Here is a 15,885-nt window from a genome sequence, read left to right as displayed (position 1 = left end):
CGTTGAGATGTACGGTGATAAGAAATTTATTTAATTCTCTCCATGTGTAAAGGTTATAAGTGCAGATATTTCTAATGATGACGGTGTACTGATCAACATTACATCATTGCGGCATTTTCAGTCTTAAGTAGTACACTCGCTGTTGGTTAATACGTCTGAGTATATGTGGCAAGAGCAAGCCGTTAATGATTATTTTCCGCTGGGCAACAGATCAGGTGTTGAGGTGCAGACACCTGGACACGAAACCATTAGTCCATACTGACAGGCGCTGTTGACTTTGCGGCCCAGGTACGGCCATGCAGAGAACATCAAGTCGTAACGTTTGTGAACTGCTTGTGGGAAGACTGTTCGACGCAGAGAAAAAACAACCAACAGGCTAATATGTGTACATAAAAAGTGGTTCAAATGGCTCTGAGCACTATGGGACTCAACTGCTGAGGTCATGAGTCCCCTAGAACTTAGAACTAGTTAAACCTAACTAACCTAAGGACATCACAAACATCCATGCCCGAGGCACAACCTGCGACCGTAGCGGTCTTGCGGTTCCAGACTGCAGCGCCTTTAACCGCACGGCCACTTCGGCCGGCATGTGTACATATTAAGGTGCTGATACCACATATAAAAAGTATCTACACTTTTGCTCATTAACATCCTGTTACAGCCTGAGTGTGTGTGTGTGTGTGTGTGTTTAATTTGGTCTTGATTAATTTTGTGAGGATGCTATTCGCAATTTATTTCTCTGCAGGTTTTTCTGAGTGCCATGTTTGCCTATGTTTGCTGGAGTGAGTTCACTTGAGTATTCCACTGTTGCAGCCGATGGAGTGTTCCTGAAGAGACAGCTGCTGGTTCTGAAGCTGCTCAAACACATCGGCCAGCCCGTGGCAGACCCCGACCTCGTCAGCATCAAGAACTCTTATGTACCGCTCAACAACCTCGAGAAGTACTCGGTAAGTTCAGACGAATGAGGACGTGCTCTGTGAATATGCCTGAGAGAAATAGACGGACAACTTTGTAGACAAAAGGCAACTCAAGTTAGTTTACCGACGACTGACAGAGATCTCACGACAAATGTCTCTTAAGTACAGTTGCTACTATTCAACATCCACTAAAAGCTCCTGTTTCCATACAAACCGATATTGCATTGACACTCTATGTGTTTGGTGGGACAGGATACAAGTTCGATTCACAAAGACTTTTTTCTAGAGGGGTGTGTGTGCCTGGGGAGGGGGGGGGGGGGTTGCAGTTTTCCTCTCCTGCACCTCTCTGGTTCCGCCCTTGTTTATACTGATTAACTGCAGATGTAGAGCTCAGCATGTCCAATTTTTTCCCTTACTCAGTTGACGGTTTTCATATCATTTGCAGCTGTAAATTAACAGATGTATAACAGCGAAGATGTAATCAATGCAAACGTTGGGATGAACACCAAAATACTTCACTATGCGTCATCGTATTAGAATTGTCATGATCTGGTCTCCCTACGACCTTGAACTGGCTCACCTAACGTGCTACATAGAAACCTACACGTTCTAGGTGCAATTTGAAATTTTTACATTCGCAGAGCAGTTCTGTGTGTGTTCAGTTGTAGAGGAATTTATATGAGCGCGTGGGTCTTTAGCTGCTGTCAACTTGCTGCACAGATAAAGGCTAAACGAAACATTCTTCCTGTTATTCCTAATATTTGGCTGTTACGCTTTTGCCTCCTAAGCTGCGAACAATAGCAGAGCAGAAAAATTTTATCACCACAGGATTGTAATCTGTTGAACTCTGTTATTCTGTATCGAACATCAGATTATAAAAATATGTTTCTGTTTTGCCTGTTTGATTTTTGACTCTCGTTTGAAACAACTGGTTATCGCCAATTTTCAGTTTCGCATTATGCTGACATATCTTAGTTGGATTCCTTACTCGTACTGCTTACAGGGAGCAACAGGAATCAGGAACGTAGCCTAGATACAATATTTGTAGAGTAGTAAGGTGCCAGAGGGTCCGCCCCTCGTGGTCTCGCGGTAGCGTTCTCGCTTCCCGAGCACGGGGTCCCGGGTTCGATTCCCGGCGGGGTCACGGATTTTTCCTGCCTCGAGATGACTGGGTGTTGTTGTGTCGTCTTCATCATCATCATTCATCCCCATTACGGTCGGAGGAAGGCAACGGCAAACCACCTCCATTAGGACCTTGGCTAGTAAGGCGGTGCGGGTCTCCCGCATCGTTCCCCTACGCTCTGTAAAGAAGCATGGGACTTCATGTCATTTCAAGGTGCGAGAAGAATCATGGACTCAAACACGCAATGGACGTAGACAGAGAACGTTAACACTAGCAGAGAATTGAGGACCGATTCAAACATTCAATGCAAATTATGACGCAATTGTTTTCACAAAGAATTGAAGTTGTACATTCAAACTGCAATAATTACATTTCACTTCGGCGGAATTTCAGATTGGGTGCCGAAATATGAATTATGAAAGTAAAGTACGTCAATGTTAATATGCTATACAAGGATCTGAATGAAACATAGGTAGAAATTTCTGGAAAAGGGAGTCACTTACATCGCATTTCCATTTCTGGCTTCGAAGTTTGCTCAGTGGTACAAAGAGGAAAATACTGTATGCTAACGTCTGAATATATATAAGAACTAAAACGGACAACATTCCTTCGTACTTAACAGGCTTGAATCAGCAATGTTTACCTGAGGATGCTGCGGACCAGTAAGTAGGATGATGGAATTCTCCGCATAGTACATTTCACTGCTATCAGTGTGGACATATTTCATCTCTCTGCTGAGTCAGTCCATTTCTCCATATAATGATATCTTTTATGTGAACTGTTGATAGCCCCCAAGAATTTGTTTCCTCAAAGTTTGAGGCAAAATTCAAAGTTAAATTTCTGCCGTTATAGAAAAGAATGTATTCTGAGATCTCAATCTTGAGGAATAATGTTCAGTTCGCTTTTCCTTACCAATATTTGATAGCTATTCGTACTGCTTAATGCACGGCGAGCTGGCTGGCGAGATTGGAAGTGAGCGAGACCGGTATCGAATACACGAGGCCGAGTAACGATTGTTGGCCTGATACATGATCCAGCTTGAGGTTAGTTTTTCAGCGGCTTTACGGTCAGGCTAATTCTTTGCTATTCCTTAACGTCTGCCTCGGAAAATACGACGCACAACCGGTTAACATACAATAATACACACACACACACACACACACACACACACACACGAGCGCGCGCGCGCGCGCGCGCGCACGCACACACACACACAAATGGTTCAAATTGCTCTGAGCACTACGGGACTTAACTTCTGAGGTCATCAGTCCCCTAGAACTTAGAACTACTTAAACCTTACCAACCTAAGGACGTCAGACACATCCATGCCCGAGGCAGGATTCGAACCTGCGACCGTAGCGGTCGCGCGGTTCCAGACTGAATCGCCTAGAACCGCTCGGTCCCTCCGGCCGGCCCACACACACACACACACACACACACACACACACACACACACACACACGGATTGCGCACACAAGTACGTTCTTTTAGGTTCGCTGACGTCTGTGGTGACAGGAAAGGCAATCGGCAACACATGCTCTACGCTCGCTCGCGGTGGTCGCCTCCGGCCTACAGAGTCTTTCGACCCTTGGGGTCACAGTACACAGCTAACTGCAGCTGATGATGGGTATTTGTCAGCCCAAAACCGATCGTAAATTTAAAAAATAGAGGCCTTATAATTGAAGCTGTGATATCCGTTTCTATTACCATGCAGAGTTGCGGATGTTTCACCAACTGGATTATTTGCACAAATAAGTTCGTCAAATTCTGAAGAAACTGGATCCCATAACACTGCATAAGCGTTAACAAAGAGGTAGAGACAGGGATATGGTGTCGGTGTTCTTTCCCTGATTATTTGTTGATTATATTTCGAAGTGGTGTCTGAGTGTTAACTTGAAAACAGCGGATCGGAGTACGTGGAGGGTTTAACATTCCAGCATAAAAACCACTATGTAATGCTGAAAACATGCTGCTTCTTGCAGTGTCAGGTTGTAGTAGTTAATTCCTTCTGTAGGTGTCAACTTTGCTTTTGTGTTTAAGCCACGGCTTACAGCGGTTGGGTCCCAGAAGATGTTACGTATTCATACAACGCGCTTTCTGCACTGTACCGAGGGACTGTATAACTGGCCCTTAGCACTGTAGAGATCTGGCAATAATTTGCTGTCAAAATTTCATTTTCATGGATATACCGAAAAGATAATATGTAATCTTTTTACCTGTTATTGCCGTTAGTCGTTTATTCCCACTCTGGTAGAATCTGCGAATTTTCACTCTACTGTGGAGTGTGCGCTGGTTAAAACTGTGTGCCGGACCGAGACTCGAACTCGGGACCATCGCCTTCCGCGGGCAAGTGCTCTACCAACTGAGCTACCCAAGCACGACACCGAGCGAGGTGGCGCAGTGGTTAGACACTGGACTCGCATTCGGGAGGACGACGGTTCAATCCCGCGTCCGGCCATCCTGATTTAGGTTTTCCGTGATTTCCCTAAATCGCTCCAGGCAAATGCCGGGATGGTTCCTTTCAAAGGGCACGGCCGACTTCCTTCCCCATCCTTCCCTAATCCGATGAGACCGATGACCTCGCTGTCTGGTCTCCTTCCCCAAACCAACCAACCAAGCACGACTCACGCCCCGTCCTCGCAGCTTCAATTCCGCCAGTACCTCGTCTCCTACCTTCCAAACTTCACAGAAGCTCACCTGCGAACACTTGGCCGCGAAAGGTAAAGGTCCCGAGTTCGAGTCTCGGTCCGGCACACAGTTTTAATCTGCCAGGAAGTTTCAGTTATAACTTTGTATGTGGTTTATTGGATGTGCCAAACAGGAATTGGCATTCACCCGTTCGGGTTTATTCAGCTCACCTCACATGGACTCGTCCTCTATTTTGTCTGCGAGAAAGTTTCTTATTTCTGGATGCGACGGGGAATCCCCCTGGCGGAGACGCCACGTACAGTACGCACGCATGCAAAAATCAACTTATGGTTCGTTCAGAAATCAACTTAGAATGTGTTCAAAAATGTTCGGAAACCGACAGGGATGCTCTTCAAAATTATGTGAATAATCGATAGACCAAAGTGTGCTGGATGCTAGGTGCGTTGTGAAACAACGTCTTTTCTTCAAGAACACGAATTTGGCGCCCTCTGAAATTACCGCTCGGGGTAGATACCCCGGTTTGCCCCCACTGCCGCCCCTAGATCCGGGCCTCGTTTCTGCACAAGAGTCGCTCCACAGTCACCTCAGTGAGCAGTGTGGCAGCGGTGTGGGTATGTGGAGAGGTGCACTGGGCGCTGAGACGTCGGCCGTGTGTGCCCGCAGGACCCGGAGGCGGTGCGGCGGTGCTGTAGCTACGTGTCGACCGGGCGGTCGCTGGCGAGGAACGCGGTGTTCAGCCTGTTCGACGAGCGCCACCGCGAGGAGATGGTGGCGGTGTTCGAGGCGCTGTACGCGGCGCGCGACTTCGACACGCTGCTGGGCACGGCGGTGTTCCTGCGCGACCGCCTCAACCCGCGCCTCTTCCTGTACGCGCTCAGCGTGGCGCTGCTGCACCGGCGAGACTGCCGCGGCCTCACGCTGCCGCCCGCCTACGAGATCACGCCGCACATGTTCCTCACCACCGACGTCGTGCGCCGAGCCTACCAGGCCAGGATGCGGCTCGTGAGTACACGCTCCTTAATATCTTTTAACGGGGGCAGGACGTCAAACGGGCCGACTTGGAGCAGGAGAGGCACCACAGGACATTTCAATTTCCACTGGCAGTTGTTGTTGTTGTGGTCTTCAGTTCTGAGACTGGTTTGATGCAGCTCTCCATGCTACTCTATCCCGTGCAAGCTTCTTCATCTCCCAGTACGTACTGCAGCCTACATCCTTCCACTGTCTGTACTGGTACAAATAATTTTATAAAACTTTGTCAGCATGACCGGGAAGGATTCATAATTCACACTAATAGCAGTGGAAGTTGTAAAACATAACGAAATAATTTTTTTTACATGTGAAATTTCATAATTTTTTTCACTTACTAATGGCAGCATTTGTTGCTATATGTACACTTTTCTTCATAAGTAAGAGAGATTCTTAGATGAATTTTGCACAGCATACAAACCATACTTAAAGGCGTATGGAACTCTAGAATTTTCCAAACCTATTAAAACTGTGGTAAAAATTGAGGTAATTAACTACAAAATTTGTGTTTTTTCTAAAATACAACAGCTCATTCGTTTATCCACAAATTAAATAAATTCTAGAGTTTCATACACCTGTAAGTATGGTATGTATGCTGTGCAAAATTCATCTACATCTACATCCATACTCCGCAAGCCACCTGACGGTGTGTGGCGGAGGGTACTTTGAGTACAGTACGCACGCATTCAACAATCAACTTATGATTCGTTCAGAAATCAACTTAGAATGTGTTCGAAAATGTTCGAAAACCAACAGGGATGCTCTTCAAAATTATGTGAATAATCGATAGACCAAACTAATTTATGAAGAAAAATGTACCTATAGCAACAAGTGCAGCCATTAGTAAGTGAAAAAATGATGAGAAATTTTGCACGTAAAAAAAATTACTTTGTTATGTTTTCGAACTTGCACTGCAATGAGTGTGAATCCTGAATCCTTCCTGGTCATGCTGACAAAGTTTTATGAATTTATTTGTAAAAGTATAGACACTAGAAATTAAAATGTCCTGTGATGCCTCTCCTGCTCCAAGTCGACCCGTTTGACGTCCTACCCCCCATAAGTATGTTCCAAAATCCTCCTCCTGAGACCATAAGGCAGGCCAGTTGGGAGCTCATATGGTCTTTGTTTGCAGCCTCACACGTACTTTATTTCATTTCCGGATATGCGAAGAGTAAGACACGGTTATAGAAAGAAACAACAACTTTATCTTCACCAGCCACTAACTATTTATTTCCACAACGTGTTTCGGAGGTTTCAACCTCCATTATCACAGACGTAATATTTATCAACGTAAATCCACCTGATGATGGAGCTTTAAACATATGATACGAACTGTGCAAATAAATAGATAGTCACGTGTAACAGAAAGCATGTTGTTTCATTCCATGCCAGTTATAGCGACAAAATACATTACCAAAAATGTTCGCGTTTGTATATACTTCCACAAAAAAATGGGATATTTAAAAATTAAGGTCGTTCACATTAGTGCGCATGATGTTAATAGCATCTCGTGTGTACCGATAGTTTCTTTCTCCTCGTCCCATTTTACGGTATTTACTGCCACTTAGTTTCCATACCTTCCTCTCTCTCTTGGGCTTTCTTTCTCCATTCATTTTATGTTTCTTCATGTTTCCTCGTAGTATTACAAGATTAATGGCTTCGTATGTCCTTAACCATGGTTTTGCACTGCCATACTGACCCATAGGCTTATCTTAGAAGATACCGTAGAAGGGAGACTGAAGAAACGCTAATCAATATTTTTAGAAATGTTTTGACTATGTTGACTGAACCACACGTTCTGTTTTGTGTCCAGGTGAAATCACCTTCGTCCGGCTACCACTGTGGCCGTACTCTGCGAAACGCCTCATCAAACTATAAGACAAGAAATACAGGGTTGTTCAAGAAGAAGCACTAGATTTCAAGCATCTATTGGTACCAAACTACAAAAGATAGAAACTCTTACCAGGAACGTTGGAATTGCGTTTTTATCTCTTGTAGTTTGGAAACAATATACGTCTGAAATCTGTCCCCTATTTTTGACAAGCCCAGTATTAGTTTATTTTATTACGTAAATGAATGAAGGATTTATTTAAGTTCTTTGCCACAGGATTGCTGGATAATTTACAACTGTCACTGATTACGAAAGCATTACTAAGTTACAAACTCTTCTCATGCCGTACAGTGTTCAACATTTACAACTTCACAATTCGTTTAACTACTTGTTGGCCCTACACTACGATGGAGACTGCTATAGCTGAGGTTATTAACTAGTGTGAGATCTTCATCCTCTAAACTATGTTGACATCAGCATGAGAGCCCTGATATTCTCAGAGGGGAGAAGTGGTGTTCAGGAGAGCCTCTCATATGTCCAAATGTCGTTGCGGATTGCAGCGAGCCGTCACAAAATCTGTGGTATCGATAAGTGTTGCCGACTTTCGTATGGCACAGCGATCTTTGGACGACACCATACTTTGAAACTCTCAAGAGAGCTGCGATAAAATACAGAAATCGAAAGATTATTTACAACTTGTACAGCAACAAGACGAGATATTCCGAGCTCTTAAAATTAGCGAGTGGGGGGGGGGGGGGGTATTGCAGTTCGTACATTATTTCATCTAATATCCAGAACCTTTGAAACACTGAATACCACATCGGAATTTTAAGATAAGTGTTATTATTGTAACACCGACGAAGCAGCACATGGGTATTAATGTCAGCACCAACGCCTGTTCTGTCTGACATGTCACTCATAAACTGCTGCCGAGAAGAATGTGAAGAAAAACAGAAGCAAAAGAGAACAGTTACCAGATGATGAAAAATTTCAAGTACAAAATGTACAGAAGGAAACAGCATTCCTCTGGACAGAAAAGAAAGAATGAGGAAAAATACAGGCTATCATCGTGGTACTACTTGACTTACAGAAAGTGCTCGAAGAAGAATTAGCAACAGAGTAACAAACATGCTGTGGAGAATGGTGAAGAAGGGAAGAGGCAGAAGGCGAATGTTTAACATGTACATATATGAAGAATTACTTTTAAAAACTGTAGTACAAGAAAAACTTGTTCACAAGTGTTGGGCATTTGAACACGTTACGCTTTGATGTAACCCACAGAAAATGTAAAACGAGAAGATACACTCCTGGAAATTGAAATAAGAACACCGTGAATTCATTGTCCAAGGAAGGGGAAACTTTATTGACACATTCCTGGGGTCAGATACATCACATGATCACACTGACAGAACCACAGGCACATAGACACAGGCAACAGAGCATGCACAATGTCGGCACTAGTACGGTGTATATCCACCTTTCGCAGCAATGCAGGCTGCTATTCTCCCATGGAGACGATCGTAGAGATGCTGGATGTAGTCCTGTGGAACGGCTTGCCATGCCATTTCCACCTGGCGCCTCAGTTGGACCAGCGTTCGTGCTGGACGTGCAGACCGCGTGAGACGACGCTTCATCCAGTCCCAAACATGCTCAATGGGGGACAGATCCGGAGATCTTGCTGGCCAGGGTAGTTGACTTACACCTTCTAGAGCACGTTGGGTGGCACGGGATACATGCGAACGTGCATTGTCCTGTTGGAACAGCAAGTTCCCTTGCCGGTCTAGAAATGGTAGAACGATGGGTTCGATGACGGTTTGGATGTACCGTGCACTATTCAGTGTCCCCTCGACGATCACCAGTGGTGTACGGCCAGTGTAGGAGATCGCTCCCCACACCATGATGCCGGGTGTTGGCCCTGTGTGCCTCGGTCGTATGCAGTCCTGATTGTGGTGCTCACCTGCACGGCGCCAAACACGCATACGACCATCATTGGCACCAAGGCAGAAGCGACTCTCATCGCTGAAGACGACACGTCTCCATTCGTCCCTCCATTCACGCCTGTCGCGACACCACTGGAGGCGGGCTGCACGATGTTGGGACGTGAGCGGAAGACGGCCTAACGGTGTGCGGGACCGTAGCCCAGCTTCATGGAGACGGTTGCGAATGGTCCTCGCCGATACCCCAGGAGCAACAGTGTCCCTAATTTGCTGGGAAGTGGCGGTGCGGTCCCCTACGGCACTGCGTAGGATCCTACGGTCTTGGCGTGCATCCGTGCGTCGCTGCGGTCCGGTCCCAGGTCGACGGGCACGTGCACCTTCCGACGACCACTGGCGACAACATCGATGTACTGTGGAGACCTCACGCCCCACGTGTTGAGCAATTCGGCGGTACGTCCTCCCGGCCTCCCGCATGCCCACTATACGCCCTCGCTCAAAGTCCGTCAACTGCACATACGGTTCACGTCCACGCTGTCGCGGCATGCTACCAGTGTTAAAGACTGCGATGGAGCTCCGTATGCCACGGCAAACTGGCTGAAACTGACGGCGGCTGTGCACAAATGCTGCGCAGCTAGCGCCATTCGACGGCCAACACCGCGGTTCCTGGTGTGTCCGCTGTGCCGTGCGTGTGATCATTGCTTGTACAGCCCTCTCGCAGTGTCCGGAGCAAGTATGGTGAGTCTGACACACCGGTTTCAATATGTTCTTTTTTCCATTTCCAGGAGTGTATATTAAAGTTAAACTTTGAAGACAACATTCCTGAAAAGAGAGAAGACTTAGAAGAAGTGTTGAATGTGGCGGACACCACTCGTAGCCCAACAATTATCACTAACTACACATAAAACAAAAGGAAAACCGATGAGGAGTTGTACGATGTAGAATAACGACCTATGTAATATCAGAATGTCAAAGACGCATTCGTACAAGTGGGAGAAATGAAAAAAAGCTCACCTTTCAAGGAAGAGTGGTTACATATACTGCCGAAATCAAAACGATAACTGGAAGAAAACGCCCTTCAATAACACTAACAATTAATTGGATAACGCAGCTTTTGTAATGGTGTGTGTGTAGTGCACAACCTTACAAAGAAGTGAATGATGGATCCTGAGAAAAACAGAGACGAACTGGAAGCACTCGAAATATTTTACAACTGTTGGATAGAGATCCACAAGATTTCGAGGTACTAGATCGAATGTGAGAGGACAGAAATGTGTGGTAAAGCGTCACCATGAGAACCTGTCAAGCCTCTGGTTCAAATGGCTCTGAACACTATGGGACTTAAGTTCTGAGGTCATCAGTCTCCTAGAACTTAGAACTACTGAAACCTAACTAACCTAAGGACATCACACACATCCATGCTCGAGGCAGGATTCGAACCTGCGACCGTAGCGGTCGCGCGGTTCCAGACTGAAGCGCCTAGAACCGCACGGCCACACCGCTCGGCCACTCCGGCCGGCCCAAGCCTCTGGAAACACATTCTGGAGAAGAGAGGCAAATCATATTTTGTCTTCTCCTATATCACTTACGCTTAGTCCTGGAATGGCCCCTTAAAAAAATCCGAGGCCGTTCCCTTCGCCCTGGCCTGCAACACTCAGCTACTCGTCTACCTCTATCATCTCGCTGAGGACGACACGTCCTAACCTACTGTTGCTTGAAAGATCGGATATAACTTGCTAAGATAACCATAACTAATATTCGAATATGACAACTGTATTGTCAATTTAGGAGGGCAAGTCAGAAAGTAAAGGGGGCTTTTGAGAAAAGGAATGTTTATTCTAATGATAGAAAACCGAAGCATACATTATTTTTATAAATACCCCCCCCCCCCTTCTGTTCTTCAATGTTCTTTGCCCAACTTTCCACAGGTTTTTGATTTCGGAGGGAAGAAAGTTGTTTGGTTGCATCTGTAACCAGTTTTGCACCTCATCAATGACTCCTTCTTACCCTGAATCGTTGCTTCAATGAAGATAAGATATGGAAATCGCTTGGAGCCAAGTCTGGGCTGTATGCCGGGTGTTCCAGCAGTTCGAATCCTAACTCTTTTATTGCTTCGGTCGTCCGCTTGGCAGACTGTGGCCGAGTGTTATCTTGCTGCAGTATTACTCAATGTTTGGATCTGAATGCAATTTTCAGTTTAGTTCGCAACACGTGACAATAGTTCTCTGTGTCTCTGTCAGTCCATTATGGCCTGGGGGACATCGGCTGGTACGTATTTCTTGACTCTTTAAGCTGCGATAAACATCTGGCATCACAGTGCGCTTGCTTTCTACGAATAATATCGGCAGGTTTAACACCTTCTAGAAACGAACAGCGAATCACTGCCCTCCTTGGTGCAGATGGACTCTGGTGCTGTCATGTTTCACGGTCTCCTACAATACTACGACTAACGTGGGAATAAGAGTGACACGTTAAATAGAATTGTTGCAGATGAAAATACTTCAGCCCTGGATACTGGCAGTGTTACCAACACCCAAGGCGAGAAATTGCGAAAGTCCCTTTACTTTCTGACTTCCCCTCGTCAATACCTACATTAATCTATACGTTACAATTTTTGCGTTACATGTCGTACACCAAATGTTAATTATTGTCTGCAGAAACCAACTATCATCCCTATGAAATTTACTGGCTCGGTGAACAACCCGGAACAGAGGGTAGCGTACTTCGGCGAGGACTTGGGCATGAACTCGCACCATCAGCACTGGCACATGGACTTCCCGTTCTGGTGGAAGCCAACCTACGACCAACCCAAGGACCGCAAGGGAGAACTCTTCTTCTACATGCACCACCAAATGACCGCCAGGTATGTGTTTGAGAACATGCAGTTATAAAGCAAGGCTGCCTACCGTTACCACGTTTACAGTGACGGCGTCAGTCCGTGTAGCACATCAACTTGGCACTCATATATGAGAAACATGTTTCCAATACTCGGCAGTAGTTTTCTTGCTCTTAAAGTTCGCTTGTCTACCCGACTGAGCTACGAATAAAAGTTCGAACACGTCTGACCCTAGTCGCATATACACAATTTATTAAATTCTAGGCTTCGCAGGATATGTCAAAGTAGGTTTGGTGTGCTGACGTTTCGTACGAAGCAACATGTCACATTTTCTAGTACTGGATTTGTAATTATTTACTCTGAGGATATTATCAGTCCATGATATTTACAGACAGTTTCAAGTTCCCAGGTGATCAAAGCAATCTGGGACGAAACATCAACAGCAAGTCTCTCTTTGATCAGACAGCAGGTTGCTCACACCTGCGAGATTCACAGGTTCGTTATTGGAATACACCCTGTGTTTTTCAGTTGTACGCGAATTTTCTTTACGACAAAGCGAAAATTTACAAAGTAACCTAATGCACAAACACAGGCGTATGCCAAGGGGCCATTCTCATCATAAACTGTTTTATTGAATGGTTTCTAGAAAATGATGATATTTTATCTACTTGACATCTCACCCACCTAGTTCAGCCTAGTCACATCGTTTTCATATATAATTTGGTTAACCATGACTCTCTGTATCGAGTCACGTACTTAACAGATGTAGAATAAAACAAGAGAATACCTCATATCGTTAGATCTGAAGGTAGTGCTTGTATTTCCAGTGCGGTCTGTCATACCTCCCCCACCCCTACCCTAAAGCGAGGATCATTCAGAGGATCATTTGCAATGTCGTTAGTGTGCGTTATAATATCAGTGGAAGAAATCAGCACATTAATTTGTGTTTATAAAATTCACACAGTCTAATGGTGAATACGTTTATTATGGAATAAGTACCCTGTTTCATCTTGACAAATTAAAATTGGACGCTGTTGCGTCTTACGTTAAAACTGAGCCATCTCTGAAGTCATGAAACTCTAGCTAGAGGATCAAAACGGATCACTAATTTCCCTTTCAGAGTAGCGGCAGGTGGCTTAGCCATCTTGGCTGTTATACAATCATTCTCGTTTTTATCGCAAGCTCAGCTGTTTTCAGATGTGTACCATTTTGAAGTGTTTCTCCTACCGTCCTAATTTTATCTCGTCACCCCCTGCGGGTACAAAAATGATGGCGTTGTTTAAATATTCATGTTTTTGTTTTTTTAAAAAAATGTCAAAACTAGAAGAAAATTTACGGTGATGATCTGTCCGAAAACCAGTTCCTATAGATATGTGGGCCGATGCAGATCCGCAATTCAGCGTTTTTATTTTAATTACAGATGATGCAAAAGGCACAAAAGATGCAAGAGTAAATTACCGCAATACGCATGCGTGGACAGGTGCAAATCCTCGAGGCGTGATGCACGTAAGACATCAGGATTGATTGAGTATGTATGTAAGGGTAGAAATTATGATGATGAATTTTGCTTTGCGGGATGTGATTGTCAGCGCCCGTACAAATCCCCAACGTGTCCACATTCCAGTCTCGCCAATTGCTGAATGATGATGAAATAATGAGGACAACAGAAACATCTAGTGCCCGGGCGGAGAAAATCCCCGACGCGGCTGGGAATCGAACCAGGGGCCCCGTGGTCCAGGGTCAACAACGCTAAACTTTTTTTTCATTGTTATATTTTGTTCGTTATTATTCGTTGCATTTGGGAGTAAGTTCCTATGGGACCGAAATGCTGAGGGGTTGCATTTGTTGGGGGAGGATCTCCCGTGACACCTGTTCAAGTTCATCGCTGGTCCCTTCCCTCAGCTTTTATTACAGAGGGCAGCTAACCGTCTCACCGAACACGCTGAGCTACCGTGCCGGCACGACTAGACCACGAGCTGTGGGCGACAGGAATTGTCGATGACGGACTAATGGGGCCATAAACTTCAACAAAAAGATTATCAGGTGCTATGTATCACTGATTTCTAAGCGATGAATCACCACGCCGTTGGAGAACGTTACCTTTGCGGAAAGTCAGCGACTGCGATTTAATCCATGGTGAAACACCACCCCATTTTCTACGGTTCGTGTGATAGTACCTGAACGCGTTTTGAAACGTCCCCTTTTTGAAGAATTATACAAGACTGTGCTTAAACTGACACACAATATTTTTTTAGCGCAACGCAATCTGACTTTCAAAAATCTCTACAAAAGAATGGCCCTGACTAAGATTAACCTATACGTTTCACAAATCGCTTACCTCACAAAAATCTTCGTTACTGGAACTACTGCAATACAGCGAGCGCCACTACTGCCAGCTAAATAAAAGATTCAGACTACGGAAGGCACTAACTACTGATAGGCTTAGTTAGCAAATGAAAGATTTTAATAGAGAACAAACAATGTATTTACCTTAATAGTCATAATAGATATAGCAGTTCATGACAAATTACAAAACTCCGCCTTCTCTCTCCCCATATCCACCACTGCTGGCGGCTCACCTCCAACTGCGCAACGCTACGCGCTGTTCACAGCCAGCTGCCTAACACTACAATGGCGAGTATTACAACAATGCAAAGTAGCCACAGACTGCACACAGCACAGCCAGTGATTTTAATACAGAGGTGGCGTTACCAATAAAAAAACCTAAACAGCCTACTTACAGTTTCATGGGTGACGGATTGGCCTACGAGGTCCAGTAGCATCGTTTTCCCGTTCACCGGACGTGAATCCGTTAGATTTCCGGCTACGGTGACATTTAAAGGCGTTGGTATACGTCCAAAACCATTGACAAGGGGGCTGAAGTTGCAGGAGTGTATGACCAATGCACGTGAGGCAATCCCAGTGGAGTTAGGTGTATTTGAAAGCAGTGCGTAGTTCACTGTGAAAAGAGCTGAAGGATGTGTCAGGATAGGTAGTAAACACATCCAGCACTGCCTATAGTGTCTACTCCCACATAACAGACAGATTTGTATTAGAGGACAGTTTGGGCCATATCTCAGCAAATATTAGTTTCTGGAGATATCATTATAGGAATTGGTTCAAGTGGCTCTGAGCACTATGGGACTTAACTTCTGAGGTCATCAGTCCCCTAGAACTTAGAACTACTAAAACATAACTAACCTAAGGACACCACACACATCCATGCCCGAGGCAGGATTCGAACCTGCGGCCGTAGCGGTCGCGCAATTCCAGGCTGTAGCGCCTAGAACCGCTCGACCACTCCGGCTGGCTTATAGGAATTCTCTTTTAGTTTTGACGCATACTGCATCCTATAGAAATATGCGACACTTCTGTTACACACCCTGTAACACATTGCACAGAACATTGCTCTATACAGGCTACCCGTCAGCGTAGCGGAGAGCGCTAAAGCGCTGCTTCCTGGACTCGGGTAGGCGCGCCGGCCCCGGACAGAATCCGCCCGGCGGATTAACGACCAGGGCCGATGTGCCGGTCAGCCTGGATGTGGTTTTTAGGCGGTTTTCCACATC

The 15,885-nt window shown here is 45.4% G+C and overlaps 1 protein-coding gene across 1 annotated transcript in view; it reads left to right on the top strand.

Annotated features, from left to right (window-relative positions):
- LOC126237422 (hemocyanin-like) overlaps window positions 1–15,885 on the top strand; it is a 211,524-nt gene that overhangs the window by 156,969 nt on the left and 38,670 nt on the right. Inside the window, exons 2-4 of the mRNA XM_049947531.1 lie at window positions 814–947; window positions 5,353–5,691; window positions 12,138–12,343. Of these exons, the coding sequence (XP_049803488.1) occupies window positions 814–947; window positions 5,353–5,691; window positions 12,138–12,343 (679 nt within the window). The remainder of the gene's footprint in view (window positions 1–813; window positions 948–5,352; window positions 5,692–12,137; window positions 12,344–15,885) is intronic.

The sequence above is a fragment of the Schistocerca nitens genome, chromosome 2, assembly GCF_023898315.1.
Source record: "Schistocerca nitens isolate TAMUIC-IGC-003100 chromosome 2, iqSchNite1.1, whole genome shotgun sequence".
Taxonomy (NCBI): Eukaryota; Metazoa; Arthropoda; class Insecta; order Orthoptera; family Acrididae; genus Schistocerca; species Schistocerca nitens.
Note: the sequence above shows the minus strand (reverse complement) of the source record. Positions and strands in the feature narration are given on the sequence as shown.